Source organism: Anabrus simplex, chromosome 7 (assembly GCF_040414725.1).
Source record: "Anabrus simplex isolate iqAnaSimp1 chromosome 7, ASM4041472v1, whole genome shotgun sequence".
NCBI lineage: Eukaryota > Metazoa > Arthropoda > Insecta > Orthoptera > Tettigoniidae > Anabrus > Anabrus simplex.
In genome coordinates, this window is record NC_090271.1 from 179026709 (window position 1) to 179044834 (window position 18126).

The 18126-nt window shown below is 35.4% G+C and overlaps 1 protein-coding gene across 5 annotated transcripts in view; it reads right to left on the reverse strand.

Annotated features, from left to right (window-relative positions):
* LOC136877770 (paramyosin) overlaps window positions 1-18126 on the reverse strand; it is a 652246-nt gene that overhangs the window by 59876 nt on the left and 574244 nt on the right. Inside the window, exon 21 of one of the 5 annotated variants that reach the window (XM_068228646.1) lies at window positions 14830-14950. The exons of the other annotated variants lie outside the window; for them this stretch is intronic. Coding sequence (XP_068084747.1) covers window positions 14830-14950 — 121 coding nt within the window. The remainder of the gene's footprint in view (window positions 1-14829; window positions 14951-18126) is intronic. 5 annotated transcript variants of the gene reach the window in all.

Below are 18126 nucleotides of genomic sequence, written 5' to 3' on the forward strand. Positions count from 1 at the left end.
CACTTACAACATGCAGTTATGGAAATCATGGAAGCTGCCAGTACCAAAGAGTATTACTGCTGAATACAAAGAATACACACATGCAGCCTTCTGTGGAGAGCTATTCTGCAACAATGAGTGCCCAGTAGCGGCTCGCTCTAAAGGGCATGTTAATGCATGGTTTTATAAATACTGGCAATTTGAATGCTAATACATTCAGTTTGATATTAGGCACCGCATGCAGCTAGTGCGTCAATGTTTTCAGCAGACATGCACTTTGCTTCCTCTGGTGCGCTCTTCGCTGGCCGGTCATGCGCATGCGTGGAACTAACTATTTTTTAACATGCACGGAATGGGAGATTGGGTCATTGCCGAAGCCAGCCCGCTATGATTCCAAAACTACGTGAAGGCGTATCGCGCCGAGCAGAACATCCATTTCAAATTCGTGTTCCAAGCCTGTCATCTGCAGTCTGATAAACGTGCTTTACTGAGTAATGAAATTAGTCAGTATCCTATCTCGTAATATTTAAGGTGGTGTCGTTCAAAGTAAATCTGTCGTGTATTGTGTGTGGATATACAGAATCCCTATGAAGAGTCGCTCAAGGTATACCACACAGGTATGATTAACCTGTAGGCTAAGTACAATGAATTCTGTGAGTAATATTTTAAATAGCCCTTTTTCTCAACTGTCCCTAACCGAAAAGACGGAGACAGAGACACTCGGTCGACCAATGCCCCATTTACAACTAGAATAAGTTGGACAATATAAAGGGCGTGAATATCGACGCAGATTCCTGTCAGGGCTGTATACAGAATACGTGTGGTTGTGTGGTTGTGTGGCTGCGATTCAAGGAATGTGTTTTTCTGTTTTCCGTGCATGTTATTCGGACATGACCTGATGTGGACGAAAACCGGAGTAACAGATCTCAAACACTTGAAAGAAAAATTTAAAAGCACGAAAGTTTCTCCCAACATATAAATTCATGCATGGAATTAGCTGTGCTAGGGAAAGTTGATACAGTGACTCAACTGGATTCTGCTTATCACTAAACCATTAACAAACACAATGATCAGGTTAGGAAAAATAGGCACATATTACGCAGGATTATTCAGTGCATAAAATTCTGTGGCGTATTTGAAGTGATACTCGAGGCCATGATGAGACAGAAAATTCTCTAAATCCTGGAATTTTCAAAGGTCTCATTCATTTTACAGCTGAAATAGATGTTGCTATGAAAGAACACTTGACCAAAGCTTCTGTATTTGAAGGTGCGTCAAAGACCATTCAGAACGAACTTCTCAACTGTATGTTGAATGTGTGTAGGGAACAAATTTATTCAGAAAATGGGGAATCCCAATTCATTGCAATAGAAGCAGATGAAACAACAGATGTTTCAAACAAATGCCAATTGGTACTTGTTTTTTGATACGCATTAGAGGGTCACGTCCATGAAAGATTCTGGGGGTTCATGAATCCAATGGACAGGACAGCGGATGGATTGAGTCAATGTCTGTTAGAACAAATTAATCTCATATTAAGCGACACACCACATAAACTTATTTGTCAGAGTACGTAAATTTGTGAAAAAGTAGTGCCCCTCCACCAGTTCCACTCAGGAACCACTGCTGCGAGTGACAAACTTGAATTAAAACATCGAAAGGAACCATGAAATTCTCTGTGCAGCGATGCCACGCCCACCTCAGATCAAGACACGGGTGCACTGTTCCTTTTAAATCAATTTTCTGAGAATATTTATGCACGAAACATGTAAGAACTATACATTTTCTTAAAGTAGAAGAATTAAGCTTTCATCAGGCAACAAAAATGAAAAAGTGAAAATTTCGTCCAAATACGTCATTTCAAACATATATGAATACCTTAATGTATACAACTAGCAGAGTTACGAGAACATTACACAGAATCAATCAATCAATCAATCAATCAATCAATCAATCAATCAATCAATCAATCAATCAATCAATCAATCAATCAATCAATCAATCAAATGAAACAGCCAGCTGAATATGTTCTAGAAGAGAGTTATGCACATGTGCAGAGTAGTGCCACATGGATTTGGTGCCACATTACTTGAGTTATTACATCAATGTGAATTTTATTAATAACTCTTAATATTGTATGAGTGAATGTCTGAATTTGTCATGCAGCTTCAGAAGCACTTTTAATGTCCTCCTGTGTAGAATTAACAGTCTGAAATAATTCTTTACTAGAACATGCCAAAATATAAATCATATACAGTATATATATCTCAAGAAAGGAAGTGCAGTCACCATTATTGTTTATTATAGATGAATGAAATCAAAAAACATGTAAAACAGAGTATCAGTAGTTATGAAGTGAATGCTTTGGTATTTGCAGATGATGTGGTGATTTGGGGAAAGGGAGAAAAGGACGTACAAAGGTGGCTGGACATTTGGAATGAAAATCTGAAGGAGTTTGGAATGGTAATTAGTAGAAAGAAAACTGTAGTCATGCACTGTGGAAAAGAGAAAAAGAGAAGCCAAGTGAGCATAGATGGAGAATGGTTATAGAATGTAGAACATTTTACATATCTGGGTAGCATTATTAATAGAAGTAATGAAATCAACCCTGAAATTAATAACAGACTAAGTAAAAGTACAACATTTTATCATTAAGTCAGAGAGCTTTTATGGGATGACAAAGTACCCAAGAGAACGAAATTAACATCATATAAACAGTATATCATACCAATTGTAAGATACGGAGTAGAAACGCTGGTTACTAATAAGAGACAAGATAGTAAGATCCAAGCAGAAATAACATTTTTAAGAATATTGGTTAAAAAGACAGGAAGAGATAGAATTAAAAATATTAAAACCAGAGAAGAGCTAAATATAGAACCATCAGTACAGAAGATACAGAAAGCAAGACTGAGATCATTTGGACATGTAAAAAGAATTGGAAAGGAACGGGAAGCAAGAAAGGAATTGAAAAGAGAAGTTAAGGGAAAGAGTTGGAATTCTGAGAAGAAGGTGGATGGATCAGACATGGAAGGACATTAGAGAAGCTGGACTGGATGTGACAGAAGTAATGGAACAGGAAAAGTGGAAGGACAGAAAGGAGTGGAAGAGGCTTGTTAACCACACCTGGGCGACTGGAGTGGGACATTGATGATGATGATGATACAGTATACTTAAGTATATGACTTTAAATAAAGCATGATAAATGCTCTTTAATAATTTGTTAGTCAGTTTGTATTACAGTCTATTATGATCGCCAATAGCTGGTATACTTTTATACTGCATATGGTCTGTATTTCGATCAGTCCAAAAGAGTAATTCATCAAGAATTAATCCCAAAAACTTTGTAGTCCTAACTCTAGGTACCTTATAGTCAAAGTTATACAATTTACTGTACACTAAGCCAGGACTAAAATAAAGTAATATTAGACTGCATCATCATTTCAAGATTATCCTTACAAGGGCCCATGGCAAATGCATCAGTGTTGTCAGCTCTGTTGGCCATACAATTTTTGAGATCGTATATTTTCATAAATACAAGAAAAAGAATAGGCACTAATACCAAACCTTGAGGTACACCAATATAGGCAGCAGGATGATGTTCATACTGCTGCAGGAAACAAAATGTTCTCTTTCTCTAACAATTTACAGTCTAAAGTTTCCTTAAGGTTGATAATTATGTCCTCTATTGCACTGTATGTGCCAGAATTTCATAAAAATCCATATTGATATCTGCAAGAAATAATTATTTATAAGTAAAAAGCTCTCACATTCTTTTGTAACAGACACATGTAATATGAAATCAGTTGTTGTAGATGCCACATGTTGGAATTTTCCCCTTTGTTCTTTAAAATTCCAGTAAATCTACTGACACGTGTCTCGTATATTAAAGCATTCTTAAATGCCAACTAACTGTGCCAAGATTTAATTCTGCAACCCTGAACACAGAAAGAGAGTAACTAACCAAGTGAACTATGTTGTAGGTCTTCCTACTAACAAGAATTATGTAGTCAACGTTCTTTAAAGTGTCCTAAAAAAAAAAAAAAAAAAAAAAAAAAAAAGACAAGTTAAGCCATCTCTAGGCTTGTGATACTATTCTCTTTGTTCCCAAAATAAGATAAGAGAAGGACTATCTACACATTAAAATATAAAAGATACTGTATGTCTTTTTTTTTTAAATATTTGCTCTTATCTCTTCTTTCCCTCTTTTAATGCACTGATGTGTCAATGTGTTTCTCTTAGTAAGTACTCCTTTCCAAGTTCCTATCTCTATATTCAACTTTATTTTTCCAATTGTTTACTCATTTCTATTACACTGACTCAATGACATTCCAATCTCTCTTTGTGTTTGTCCTATGTTCATGGTCTTCACTTGTTATGTTTGCCTTTATCATTCTCTGTCTCTTCCCTTTTCCTGTGTTTATTTGGCCTTATTTTCATGCTATACTTCCCATGTTAATACTGAACATAAAACAAGATGGCCTCCTTCAATAAATGACCATTCTAAAGAACCTAGGAAATGGAAACAAAATTATCATGAGCTGAGAAGAAGTGTATGTAGAAGACCTGGGTGTGTGTGTGTGTGTGTTTCTTCTTTCTGCAGCTTCTTCTTCACATACAGATTTGTCATTATGTTTATCCAAACATTAATGTTATTTGTTTTACATCCCACTAACTACTTATACAGTTTTCAGGGCCACTAAGGTGCCATAATTTCAACATACATGAGATCCTTTCTGTGCCAACATATCTACTGAGCACTTTTGAATACCACCGGACTGAGTATGGATAAAACCTGCAATCATAGGCTGGGGGGAGGGGGGGGGGGGGGGCGAACTTTGTACCATATCAACCACAAAACTCTGTGTTTATCCTAATATGTGCCCTTACCAAAGTTCTTATCTTTCAATATATACTATATATCACAAAAGAATGACATAAATTAGGTTGATTTACTTCTTTCTCTCTGATGATTAGGGAAAATATAAAAGTTTACTACTGTATTTGACTTAATTTTCTAATTTAGCAATAAATGAAAACAAAATCAATTATATAAAATATACCAATATTGTCATTTCCATACAATACAGAGTAGAAAAACTCACTGAATGCCATTCCCATAATTCAATCTGTAAATATATAGCTTAAAAATAACTGATTTCTTCACTTCAGCCCAAGCAGAAAACATGCATGAGTAATTCTAACTACCTTCCAAACTCAACAGCCTAGTCATATACAAACATTTTCAAAGAATAAACAATGATAAATCAATGTTCAATTTTAGATTGGTAAGCCATAATCTGAACTATCACAATCTCCAGCACTGACTGAATTTCTTTTCAAGGAATAATGAGTCACATGTACAGGTATTTGGAAAATTCTTGATGAGACGTCTTTGAGGACAATTGGTCTGCTCCATACCAGAGAATCTCTTCCAAGAAAGAGATGGACAAGGGTATGGTGTACAATGCAGGCTTCCTTTCCCAGTATCTAGCACAAAGAAGCTAGAGTTCATAGTATCAATTCTTCATGATAGAAATTTATGGGATACAAGAACAAGAAAATGAAATCCACAGCCTGTTTCCAGTCATTTGACCAGATCAGAAATGGAATGAATGAAGCCTCTATCTAGCAGTGAGGATATACATTGTGCCGACTGCTGAAGCCTGTCGCACTCCTCTGGGGCAATGATTAATGAATGACAAGAAATGAAATGGTATTAGAGTGTGTTGCTGGAATGAAATATGACAGGCAAAACCGGAGTACCTGGAGAAAAACCAGGAACAAGAAGTTGATTGCAAAATGACTAATATAGAAGGAAAAGAGTACATATGCTACTGAGCTATAGGATGACAGACAAAGAAATAAGTTGTTATACAAAGCAATGAAGACTTTGACTATGAGTAAACAAGGACAAATCAGCCAGGTAGTAAAAAGAGAGTGCAGGATATTTCAAAAGATTTAGGCAAACAGATGGGTTGATGGACAGGTAAGATTAATATGTAATGAGGAATTATACATCAAGATAACCAAAAACATCATCAATTAAAAAGAAAAGATTGCTGTTTTATGCTACATTGTACATCTTTCATGTAACTGATAACTGAGTGAGAAAGAAGATATGGAATTTCGATACGAGCAAAGACAAAAATATGAAAATGGCTTCAAGAATATGAGAAAGATATGAGACAGATTGGTATCCTAGAAAATAAGATAAAAGGGATGAATTTAGATGATTGGTCAAACACTATCCAGATTTTAAAGTAAAACCAGAGCCCAGAAGATGGTGGGGGTCTCTGATGAAAAGATAATGACTGATGGCCTTAAGAGATGCTGCCAAGGTACCAAAGCCAGCAGATGAACAAGATCTAGATATGAAGTTGTTTGTCAACATCTATAGTGATGCTTACTGCAGAATATATACAAACAATGAAGAGCAGTACCATCTTACATGACTGGAAGTGAAAACTGAACTAAAGGACATGAAAAATAAAAAAATTACCAGGATTTTACAAATTTAGGTGGGGCATGATAAAGTCAGCAGGAATACAGGGTCTCAACTGGCTAAACAGAGTGCTTCCTATCATCTGGCATTAAAGTAGGATCTCAGAAGACTGGACAAGGGGAGTTACTGTCCTTTGTTCAAAAAGGAAAACAGAAAAATTGTGGAGACTACAGACGTTTCACTCTATTGTCACAGACTTTGAAGGTGCTGACAAAAATAAAAGAGAATGAGAATAGTAGTTGAATCACAGTTAGAATGGGGAATGGTGTCAGTTTAGTAGCAACCTATACAACAGGAAGGAAATACTTCTGTAAATAAATGCAAGGAAGATACCTCGGAGAAGGCCAAGAAAACAATGGATGTAAATTATCAGGTCAGAGGTGGAGAAGAAAAACCTGAGGTGGGGTTCAGGAACAAAAAATATATATAATATATAATGACATGTTCACCACATTCGGAAAATACAGGTTGAGAAGTGATGATTAAAAGATATTAAATTATGTCCTCTGTTCCTTGAGATGGTGCAGCTCTTTTCCACCACACCCACACCCCCAATGGTCGTGAGCTGCAAGTACCTTTTCAATCACATATCAGCACCCGATCTTAAATGACAACACCGGGAATTGAACCTAGCCATCTGAGGACGGCAGGTAATAGTGGTAACTATTACACTATGAAGGTGGACAATGATGATGAATAATTTTAAAGGTTTCCACATTTTGTTGAACAAAATAGACTCACTCGTCTGACAATTTCTAACAATTGCTTGTGAACGGAACCATTTTACCATGCACAAAAACTGGATAAAGTCTATAGCAAAGATTATGGAGTGCTGTTTATCTGAACATTCATCTTGTAGAGACTGAAACTCAGTGAATTTTTACTTTATATCTTAATAAGAAGAAACTGTTTGCCCTGAAATTGTACATTTATAATTCCAAATGAATGATTCTTTTGTCCATGGACTTACTTAGAAACCTTTCAACTTCTGAACACAGCAACATCAGTGATATTTTACAATATTTCTCTACAGTTAATCTTGAAAATATTGTTAATAATCAGAGAAGAAAAATTAAAATACCAGTACATATGAAACATAATTCCTACACATATCTCAACATATTATAAAGATAAGATTGGTTGTAGCAATTTACTAATAAGTGTTTAATTTTACATACACAAAACAAAACAAATCAAGCTGGAAGAGCATTAAATAATCACAAATTCTATATTAAGTCAAAAGTTATCCAGCATGCTAACAGAAAGAGAAATAAACTGCAAAAGCTAACACAAAGATATATCATCTAAAGCAAACTGTAAGAAACTTAAAAAGAAAACTGACTACTCACTAGAAAGAGATCCAAAAATAGAAGCAATCTAAGACCTCATGCAGAATAAATACAGTATTCAAATATTCTCTTAAAAAAGCATGTAATTATTAATGGAAAATATGAATGAATATAGACTGATTCTCCCAATCAATATATTTCAACTCACATAAAAGAGTGGAACTGATATTAGTCTCAAAGTTTACTCTAGTACTCTCAATGGAGATACTGTACCATACTTTTGAATTTCTTTTCCCTCTTTAATGTGACAATCCCTTCCCCAGAAGCTGCAGATTTGTGGTACGGAAATGAACAATTATATGCATGAAAAGAAACTGATACGGGAAAATAAGCAAAGAGGTTAGGGAAATGTATGAAATACACTTTTCTGTTCCCTTTCGATTACAAACATAACCTAAGAAAATATTTTCATAAGCACGAGAGAAATTGAACTGATGATAAGAATGATTTAGGAAGTATGAAACGCTTTACCAGGCATTGGACATGCCTAGAGTTAGTTCTCTTCACTTTCAAATATGGAAAATGACACAAACATAATATAAACAGAATGTCACATCTTGCAATAATTAATGTCCTGAATAAGAATTAGATACAAAAAGGAGATTTAAAAAATCAGTGATAAAGCTTTCTAGGATAGATTATTATTAACAATATATTAAGAATAGTTTGGTGCATATAATATTCCCATACATTATGCCTCATTTGTTATAAAGCTAGTTTTACAACACTGTCTCATTCAAAACCGAAGCTGTACATTGTACTGACTGCCTGATAAAGTACTATTCTGTCAAATCAATTTATGATAGTGTAATATGTGGTGGGACGGAGAATTGGAACTATGGGAAATATAATTTTAAAGTTTTTTATTTTTATCTAACGTGTGAAGGATTTCATTTTTGTTTGTAATATTTTGTATTCTGAGAAATGAAAAAATAAGAACTCTGGACTCTGCTGGAATATTTTTTATGTAGGTACCTGAAAGAAAATATTATGTTAAACCTCCTTCATTTGAAACACATGACATATAAATCTAAGACTGATATCATCTTCATCAAAGAAAACTTCAATTCGTCAAAGTTTAGCAGCAAGAGTGATTGCTGTCTTCAGAGATTTTTCTTCCTTGTCCTTAAGACTTCAAATGAGACCACCTATAAGGTATGATATTTTGAGGTATAAAATTGAAAGTAAACTGCAGTGTCTGATACTGGTGGAATATAAACAATTAGAAGGTAACTAGCAAGTATACGAATATACGTCCATGAGTGGAAGCTAGGAACGAGGACAGGAACATTAACAAAGATAGGTTAGTGTGTACAGAGGGAACAACACACAATGACTTATTATAAAATAAGTCCCCAATGTCTGTCTGTGTTAGTGCAGGTAATTTTGAGAACTACCAACTGGATTTTCATGCAGTTTTTGCCAACGTACAGAGCATCTATCAAAGAAGGTTTAGGTATTCAAAATCTTAATTTACAATAAAAGAGAGCCAATCAATGGCAATTTTATTTAAAGAAAAAACTTCACTTTCTTGGTTTATGATATCTTATTCATAAGTTAGAAGTAACAGACATGAAAGTAGCGAGAATGATTGCTGGTACAAACAGGTGGGAACAATGGCAGGAGGGTACTCTGAATGAGGAGATAAAGGCTAATTTAGGAATGAACTCTATGGATGAAGCTGTACGCATAAACCAGCTTCAGTGGTGAGGTCATGTGAGGCGAATGGAGGAGGATAGGTTACCTAGGAGAATAATGGACTCTGTTATGGAGGGTAAGAGAGGTAGAGGGAGACCAAGACAATGATGGTTAGACTCAGTTTCTAATGATTTAAAGATAAGAGGTATAGAACTAAATGAGGCCATGGCACTGGTTGCAAATAGAAGATTGTGGCGACGCTCAGTAAATTCACAGAGGCTTGCAGACTGAACGCTGAAAGGCATAACAGTCTATAATGATAATGTATGTATGTATGTATTGGTTTATGCTGCCTAAAGCATTAACGATAGACCCAAGTATGTATGGATGAATTGTTGAGCATAATAATCTCTACAAAAGAGTATACAATAAGAATTTTCATATTATAATTTTCAGTAAAGACACTTAAAATTAGAAATCATATTTTGAGATTAATTGTGTAATCCTTATCAAAATAAGTTGCTAACCCACCTTAATAATTTTATTAAGATAAAAATACCCTTTAAGGTATGCCATTTGCGTAAATGGTTTAGAGGTTATCATAGGTTTAATGAAAGCGCAGGAATGGTTTAAATATTGTATGGAAAGAAAGAAATGACCAAACATGCTGGTGCCTTGGAAAAACTCCACACTGAGTTATGAACATATATCAGGAGGAAATCAACTAATAAGGCCAATGACCATAAATTCAAAATTGCTACCATGCGAAGCTGGAGTGGGTCCCTAGTTAAATACAGACAGACAAACTTCACAGCTGTTTTCATAAATGGACTCTCTCTTCATTCATTCCAGGTCTTCCAAATACTGTTCTTCTCAGTGCCTAATGATCTCATTTCTCCTTTTCAGCTTCATCACCTGGATATCTAATAGGCTTGTGAGTGAAAAATGGAATACATCCACAGTATATCCTTACTATCATACAAAGCGACTAAAACGGGCAACGTGAAGAATAGAACAGATGGCAGCAAAATTGAAATTATTTCAAGGTACAGGAAATCTGAGTAATGGAGATTCGAGATATAGAGCTTTGACAGTATTTCAAATTTGAAATAAGATAGTTATTTGTGAAAAACTTGAATTGATAGATCTCCAGTCCTCCTTAGTACTGAAATATATATTTGAAAAGGATAAATTCATAACCTTTTAAGAGCAGAAGATACAAAAAGTTCCAAATACTGATGAGCATTTCTCTTAAATATTTGGCTATATCCGGGACGACCCACCTGTATGAGGAAAAATCCTCAAGAACCAAGCACAATCATGATTAACGGATTCATAACTGCTGCACTGTTTACGTGTATCAACAAGTGACTTCTCCCTGGACATCACTGAAATTCTGAGTAACATTCAAGCTCAAGGATTATATATGCATACTTAGTATTACATCCCTCGAAATCTTAAAATGTTTGAGAATCATTGCTTTACGGATTACATGTTTTAGAGGCTTTATTTTCATTTGTGAACAAGTAAAATCAGCATGAAGACTTTCAATGATATTTGAGGGATATTTATTTTGATGATCATTTCTGTGGTAAGCTTAAAATGATAATAAACGTTTCTCAAGAAGTCAGAAATGATTTCTTATGGCTACACCTAGGCAGATGTCTTCTGCAGAATGGATATTTCTTATTAGCCAGCAGCATCACATTACAGCAGTATTTACAGGGAAAAAAAGTAGATTTTGGAGATTTCCTAATGAACACAGTTTTGAGAGTGAACTGACATTCTCTACATAAGTACACTCTGGAAATTTTTTTACCCACCACTCACTAAGTAAGCAGTGATACAGAACACTGTAGTGTTTATCGCGGATCAGTACCTGAGATACCTGTTTCCTGAAAATAAGCAGATAACACAAAAAATAATTTTCTATCCCATGTCACCTAAAAACCTTTATGACCTTCATTGATTCAGTGAGATTTCAGTATTTGAGGAGTGTAAAATTAAAGAATAAAGTTCACGAGTTTAAAGAATGGGCTTTTACTTGCGATGGTGTTAATTTTATATAATAAATTGTGTGAAGTTAGGTGCAAGAACCTTTAACACCCACCACTTTTCAAAGAACTTCTGCCAGAGAGAACAGGCAGTGTCTCCTTCCTGCAAGTGCTTTGTCAGTTAAGAGTACACAATACTTTAAGGATCCTTGTAGGATGATTTCTTCAAATATTTCCTTCAAGAAATGGAATAGTTACAGATACAGATTCTTAAAGAAATATACAATTCTGCCCATACTACATTTTGAGAAATAATCACATCTCGATGCGCTACATGATGTGAAATCTACTTATTCTGAAGCTTTCTTGTCATAAAAAGCTAGTGACCATAATGGAGTAATATTTTCTATTTTGCATTTACAGTACCAGACTTGCAGTATCATGGGTGTCAAAACACTGTCGGACGTTCTGCACCCAGGATAACCTTCTCTGCTCATGTCTAAGTTTCCCATCTATATTGCCTTCGTATGATCAAGGTTATCAGGCTGTATTTGTCATTTCAGAAGCTGTGACCAAATATATATTTTTTTGCCAGCATTTTTTAATGCCACACTAACAAATCGAAGATTTTTGGTGACATAGGGATGGGAAAGTGCCCAAGAGTGGAAAGATAGTGGCCATGGTCTTAATTAACATGCAGCCCCAGTATTTGCCTGATGTGTAAATGGGAAACTATGGATAGTCATCTTTAGGGCTGCCGATAGTGGGATTCAAACCCACCATCTCCCGAATGCAAGCTCATAGCTACGCGACCCTAACTACACAGCCAACTTGCTTAGTATGACCACAGTAGGCATCTTTCCAGTATTTTGCAAAGGTTTAGATATCATATGATCTCCTCCTTGTTGGTAACATGGTCTTCCCATGGGATCTTCATTGTTCTGTGACACATTCACATTTAAAAGGCCTGCAGTTGGTTCACTAATAAAAGACTATTGTGCACATCCTTTGAGATCACAAAGCAGAACTGGTAATATACAAATCCTTTTAAAACCATAAAGCAGCACTGGTAATATATAACACTTCACAACATACCAATGAATTTTGAATCAGATGTCTCAGTTCTACATAAAATGTTTTCTTGCAGTGTCAATTCTGATTCTGATTTCCATATTTTGTGTTAGCCAACAACCTAGGTATTTGAAATGTGACATTCTTTGAATAGTGTTTTCATCCAGAGTGATAAAAGTTTTGGTCATTTTCTGCTTGCTGATTACCATGAGTTTTGCTTTCTGAATGCTTATTTTAAGGTCAAACTCCTTATTTACTTTGTCGATACTGTTAAAAAAAACTTAAGGTCTTTTAAATCATCACTCTTCATTTCCCTAGTAAGTCTTCTCAGAAATACCTAATCTATCTATGGCAACTGAAGTTGTATCTGTTGAGACTTACATGCCAACCAACCTGCCAGTCTTTAATATCTGGCAGTACCATGAATTGAACCGGGCCTCTGAGGATGGCAGCTGATAGCACTAACAGTTACACTACAGAGGTAGACAACAACACTAGTGTTACATGATGATATTCCCACTGGTCATCACACTAGGCCACTTAAGAACAGCAAAGAAGTTTTCACTCTAAAAATAGTATTTTTAAACCTTCATACTTCAATGCTCTGATAACTGAGAAGTGAACAAGACAAATTTTTATATTCTTCCAGGATATTAGGCCGTGTTGACATATTAAGCATGCCCATGTTTCAACTACTCTACAGCAGCCCTTATCAAGACCGAGTGACACAAGCTGGTGGGTGCTCGTATTTTTATAGCAACGAGAAGAGAAGGCTAACTGGTGGTGCTAGCATTGCCTTGCCTCTCTCGCAGATTGGCATTCCTAGTACCTGTGCGGTGTGACCTGGTGCATTCGTTCTTCTGCTCTCTGGTGGTGCGTAATAGTTGCCTAATTCTGTAGCATACCCTCTTTTGACTTATTGAAACAGTTTTCATGTTTTATTTTTGCCGCAGGATCCTGGGAGATATGAGCAAGATACTGGCAAGTGATAGCCAGATGACAACCACAAAAAGAATGCTAAATGTTGTTTAGCTGAATAAGTTTGGTCGTTATACAAATCTAATTCACCTTTCTGGAAAAGTCTTGGTGATTGCTATTTATTCTCAAAGCTAAAAGGTTTCTATACTCATTTCAAACTCAAATAAAATGTGTTACATGATTACATAAATTCTGGAAATGTAGAATTTGTAGGTATGCTTCTTTTATTTACATCTACTCTCTGTATACCTGTATCAAAATAAACAACTGGTGAACATCTAAGTTCACTGAAAAGAATTTGGAAAAGAAGTTTGTTTCTCTTGATCTTTTTTTAATAGGTCTGTTACTACGCTCAGTACAGTGCACTGTAATGTGCGTTTGCTACTAATTGAAATGCACAGTATGGTCTGTTGAGTGGCTTCTCATCTTGATGGGAAAAATCTATTCCAAATATTTTGTAGATATTTTATTGCCCAAGAGTAGCTAAAAGCTTAAATGCTATTGTTAACGTGCATCATTCTTAGAATAAACAGATGTAGGAAGTCTTGACTTATGAGCAAACCAATAGATTGTGGTGTCAAAATATATACAATGTAAAAGTGCAAAGGGTTAAAGTTCACAGGAACATGTCACCCATCCATCCAAATAAAATCATGTCAATGTGGCTGTTTATCTTTCTACTGATAGGATTCCTTTTGTTAAATTAAAGAAGTAAAAATGTTAAAGGAGAAGCTCACATTTGCTACAAGGTGTTACCATGAAAGAGAAAATACTTTCAAACAAACCTAAAAATTGAGAGATCTAAGATGTGAGATCTTCTGAAATGGTGATTACGGTGAATGTTGTTTTGAGGAGCACTCTTGTCTTTCGAATTACTATTGAAATTTCCAACAATGCAGAATATTCACAAAGGCAGAACACAATATTTCAAAAAGAATGGTTCCTTGATTTTCTGCTCCTATTCATAACATGTGAGAAAAAAAATAGAATATATTATTTAGATTAAAGGTCTGTACTTTTACCACATCTTTAATAAAGACCATACTACAAATACTGCACAATAAAATACAATGCTATTTGTTTTATGGTTTAAGAAGAATTGATTCTGCAAAGAGCCAACTACTAGTTACCAACACAGCAGCAGATAATCGTCAAACAGCATACAGTGAAATTCAGATATTCTACTTAGAGAGAGAGAGAGAGCTACGAGGAAGGAAGCTCTAGTGTTGTAGCATGTTATACTGCAAAAACCCCAGCAAAGAGAAAATGTGCACTAAATAAATAAAAAATGAGAAGCATGCCAAATGCAACTTACAATATGAAAACACATATCCAGTTATCTTCTGATCACCAGTAACTTTATAAGTCATCGTAATCACAGTCTGGCTCCAATGATACAGCCCAAATATAGAGCACACTCCAATAAAACGTTCTCCCTATGGAAAAGATATGGTTTTGGTGTCATGTTGTAGCACATGAACACCACGCAGAAGTTCAAAACAAAAAAAAAAAAACCAGTTGAATTACATGTAGAAATCATTACGATATATCTGTAGAATTGAACATGCAGCAGTTATTCTTAAAAGCAGCTTCTTGTTTATTCTCTGTGAAGATTCTAGAGAGCTGATCAATGAATAATAATGTCATTTACCAACAATTTCCAAAATTTAGAAGTTATAAAACTCACAGTATTTTTTTTATCAGAAGAATTGAAATGATAGCAATGATGAACACACATCACTGCAAAGAAAATATTGAAATCTTATGATGTAATTCATACAAAAAATTCTCATCAACAAAGATGACAAATTAGAAAGATAGATTAGTGGTCCAACCTGCATCATCATTGCCCACAAATGAAGAAGTGTAAACTCAATTAAGAGCCCAATGGCCATGAGAGACACACTAGATGTCCATACGAAAGTCACTTGAAAAAAGTTACAGTTGTAGCTCAGAAAAATCTTAGGATTAATAAACCCCATACTCACCAGCCATGCGCCCGTGAGGACATACTTTCCTTTCCTTTAGGGAAGACTCAGACAAATTAACAGCAACTAAAATATAACTTTACTGCAGCTATATCCCAGAAGGTCTGATTGGCTTATTACATCCTCTGAATATCTTGTATTCTGATGGTAAAGGTTGTAAATTGTGCAGTGGATCCCTTTGGCGGTAGCATCAAGAAACTTCAGGAATTATCCTGTTTACTGTGTTTAGAAGACAAGTTTCTTTAAAATTACTTCTACAATATTTATTAATATTTTCAAGTAGTATTATTTAAAGTGTTATGACAATGAATTCATAGACGACTGTAGAATTAGCAATACCATGCTGCAGAACTACCCAACTGCTGCAGATTTAGTCTAAATGTAACAATTACATGAATTAATTGAAAAAAGTAAACTATAATATTATTTTGAAGTACTAAACACATATAGCATATGTTACCATTCTTCCAGTGTATATTATTTTGATAATTATTTTCAGAATGCATAACAACGCAATTTTGTCTTAATACCGAGGATTTAGCAGTCTCCCCTATACAGGGTGTACCTTTATGAAATGGAGTACCTTATGCCCAAAAAATAATTCCTTATAATCAGTTCTCCTGTTTGGAATTTTTTTTAAAATGTGTCAAGTAATGCATGCGGGAAGGTGCACATGCAATTTTCCAAAATTCTTCCTTGGTTAAAACAACAAGTCTTGTGATTATCTGATGCTTCATAGAATCCTTAAACCAGCCATTAGTGTTCTAAATGCAACAGTTATCAAGCTTGCCACATTTAATGCATTCTGTATTAAAGGCTAATGCCCTGAGTAAGAACAATCAACTGTATGTATACATAAAACGTCTGACGTCAGAAAGTGTACAAGTCCCTATATTCTTTCACCAAACAGTTCTATGAATTTTACCATATCATTTTCCTCAAATAAAGGTATGACTTGGAAACTTGATGCCATCAAGATCACAGATGTCATTGGAGAAGACATAGATTACGGTAGATAAAATTATAATTACCATAATGTTATATGGGAAAATGTTCTTTTAATAAATATCACAAAATACTCCAGTTTACAAAGCTCAGTTTCATCATGGAGTCACTTATTCACCAACAAAATATAACAAAACTTAAATATTTCAGTTTTAAAAAGTTTTGTTTTATCATAAAGGCACAAGCTCTAGACTAAAACATAAACACTTAGTACTGTTCCACCACTTAAGTACTAGAAAGTAACAAACAAGTGTTCAACCATTAATTTAGCTATGTGCTTTAAAACTGCTCAAATAACAAATTTAAAAAGCTAACAAAATCAAATTATATTGTATTTGCACATAGGAAACAGATGGAGTGTAATGTCTTAACCAGGTATTAGAGCATTGATAGAATATAAGTAAGGGCAGGGAATCATTACACAAAACTAGAATTTTCAGAGTTCTTTGTTTTTTTTTTTTTTTGCTTTATGTTGCACCGACACAGATAGGTCTTATGGCAACGATGGTATAGGAAAGGGCTAGGAGTGGGAAGGAAGTGGCTGTGGCCTAAACCATCTTCAGGGCTGCCGACAGTGGGGTTTGACCCCACTATCTCCTGGATGCAAGTTCACAGCTGCGCGCCCCTAACTGCACGGCCAATTCGTCCGGTCTTTGGTGATTAGGTAGGTGCAAGGCTAAATGGTAGTGTATCCGTTCAATTATGGTTAGAGGTTTTTGATGTGCACAGGGTGTCAATTCTGTCATCATAGATGAGTAAGTTCACCTCATGGATTCATCAACATTACACTGTAAATTGTGCAGTGGATCCCTTTGGTGGTAGCATCAAGAAACTTCAGGAATTATCCTGTTTACTGTGTTTAGAAGACAGGTTTCTTTAAAAATTACTTCTACAATATTTATTACTATTGCAGTTTTCGCACATACTGCATCATGCCTTGCTATCCAAGATAAATGGATTTGCTCAAGCCCTCTGCTGGAAAGAGCCCTCAATGCTAGAGTTCAGATCACCAGTGTGACAAATTTCAAGTGCAAACTCCCCAAGAAACCAAATTGTAACCATCTACTATCTTTGTCTCTACAGAATCAATAGAGTTTTCTATCAATCATTCATCCTTTTCTCATCCTCACTTCATATCCAGAAACTTCTCCCCAGATCTCCATAGACAGGTATCCATTAAGCTACAAAAATACTGTTGGTCACTATGACCCACACTGACCTCCAGCCCTTTTGACTCTTTCCCCAGTGAACATAACTGCTGCAGGACTTCTGCATGTTCCCACCATCATCAGCACTGCTGTCAAGTTCTGCCACACATGAGGCTGCCATAAAAAAGTCCACATTCAACAGTGGATTCATTACCAATTGATCTTCCAATCCCCATTTACCTACTAACCTTCAACATTTTCCCCACCTTCTCTTGCTGTTGCCCTCAGGTGTATCATTATACAAAACATGAATTTTCAGAGTTCTTTGATGATTAACCTTAACATAAGGTAACTGCTCCTTTCCTTCCCATTATCTTTCCTGCTACCCTAACCCAACTTGTAACAACATATAGGTTTCAACAATGAGCTGAACACCATTATTCTCTCTTTGTCCTCAATAGCTGAAGGTTT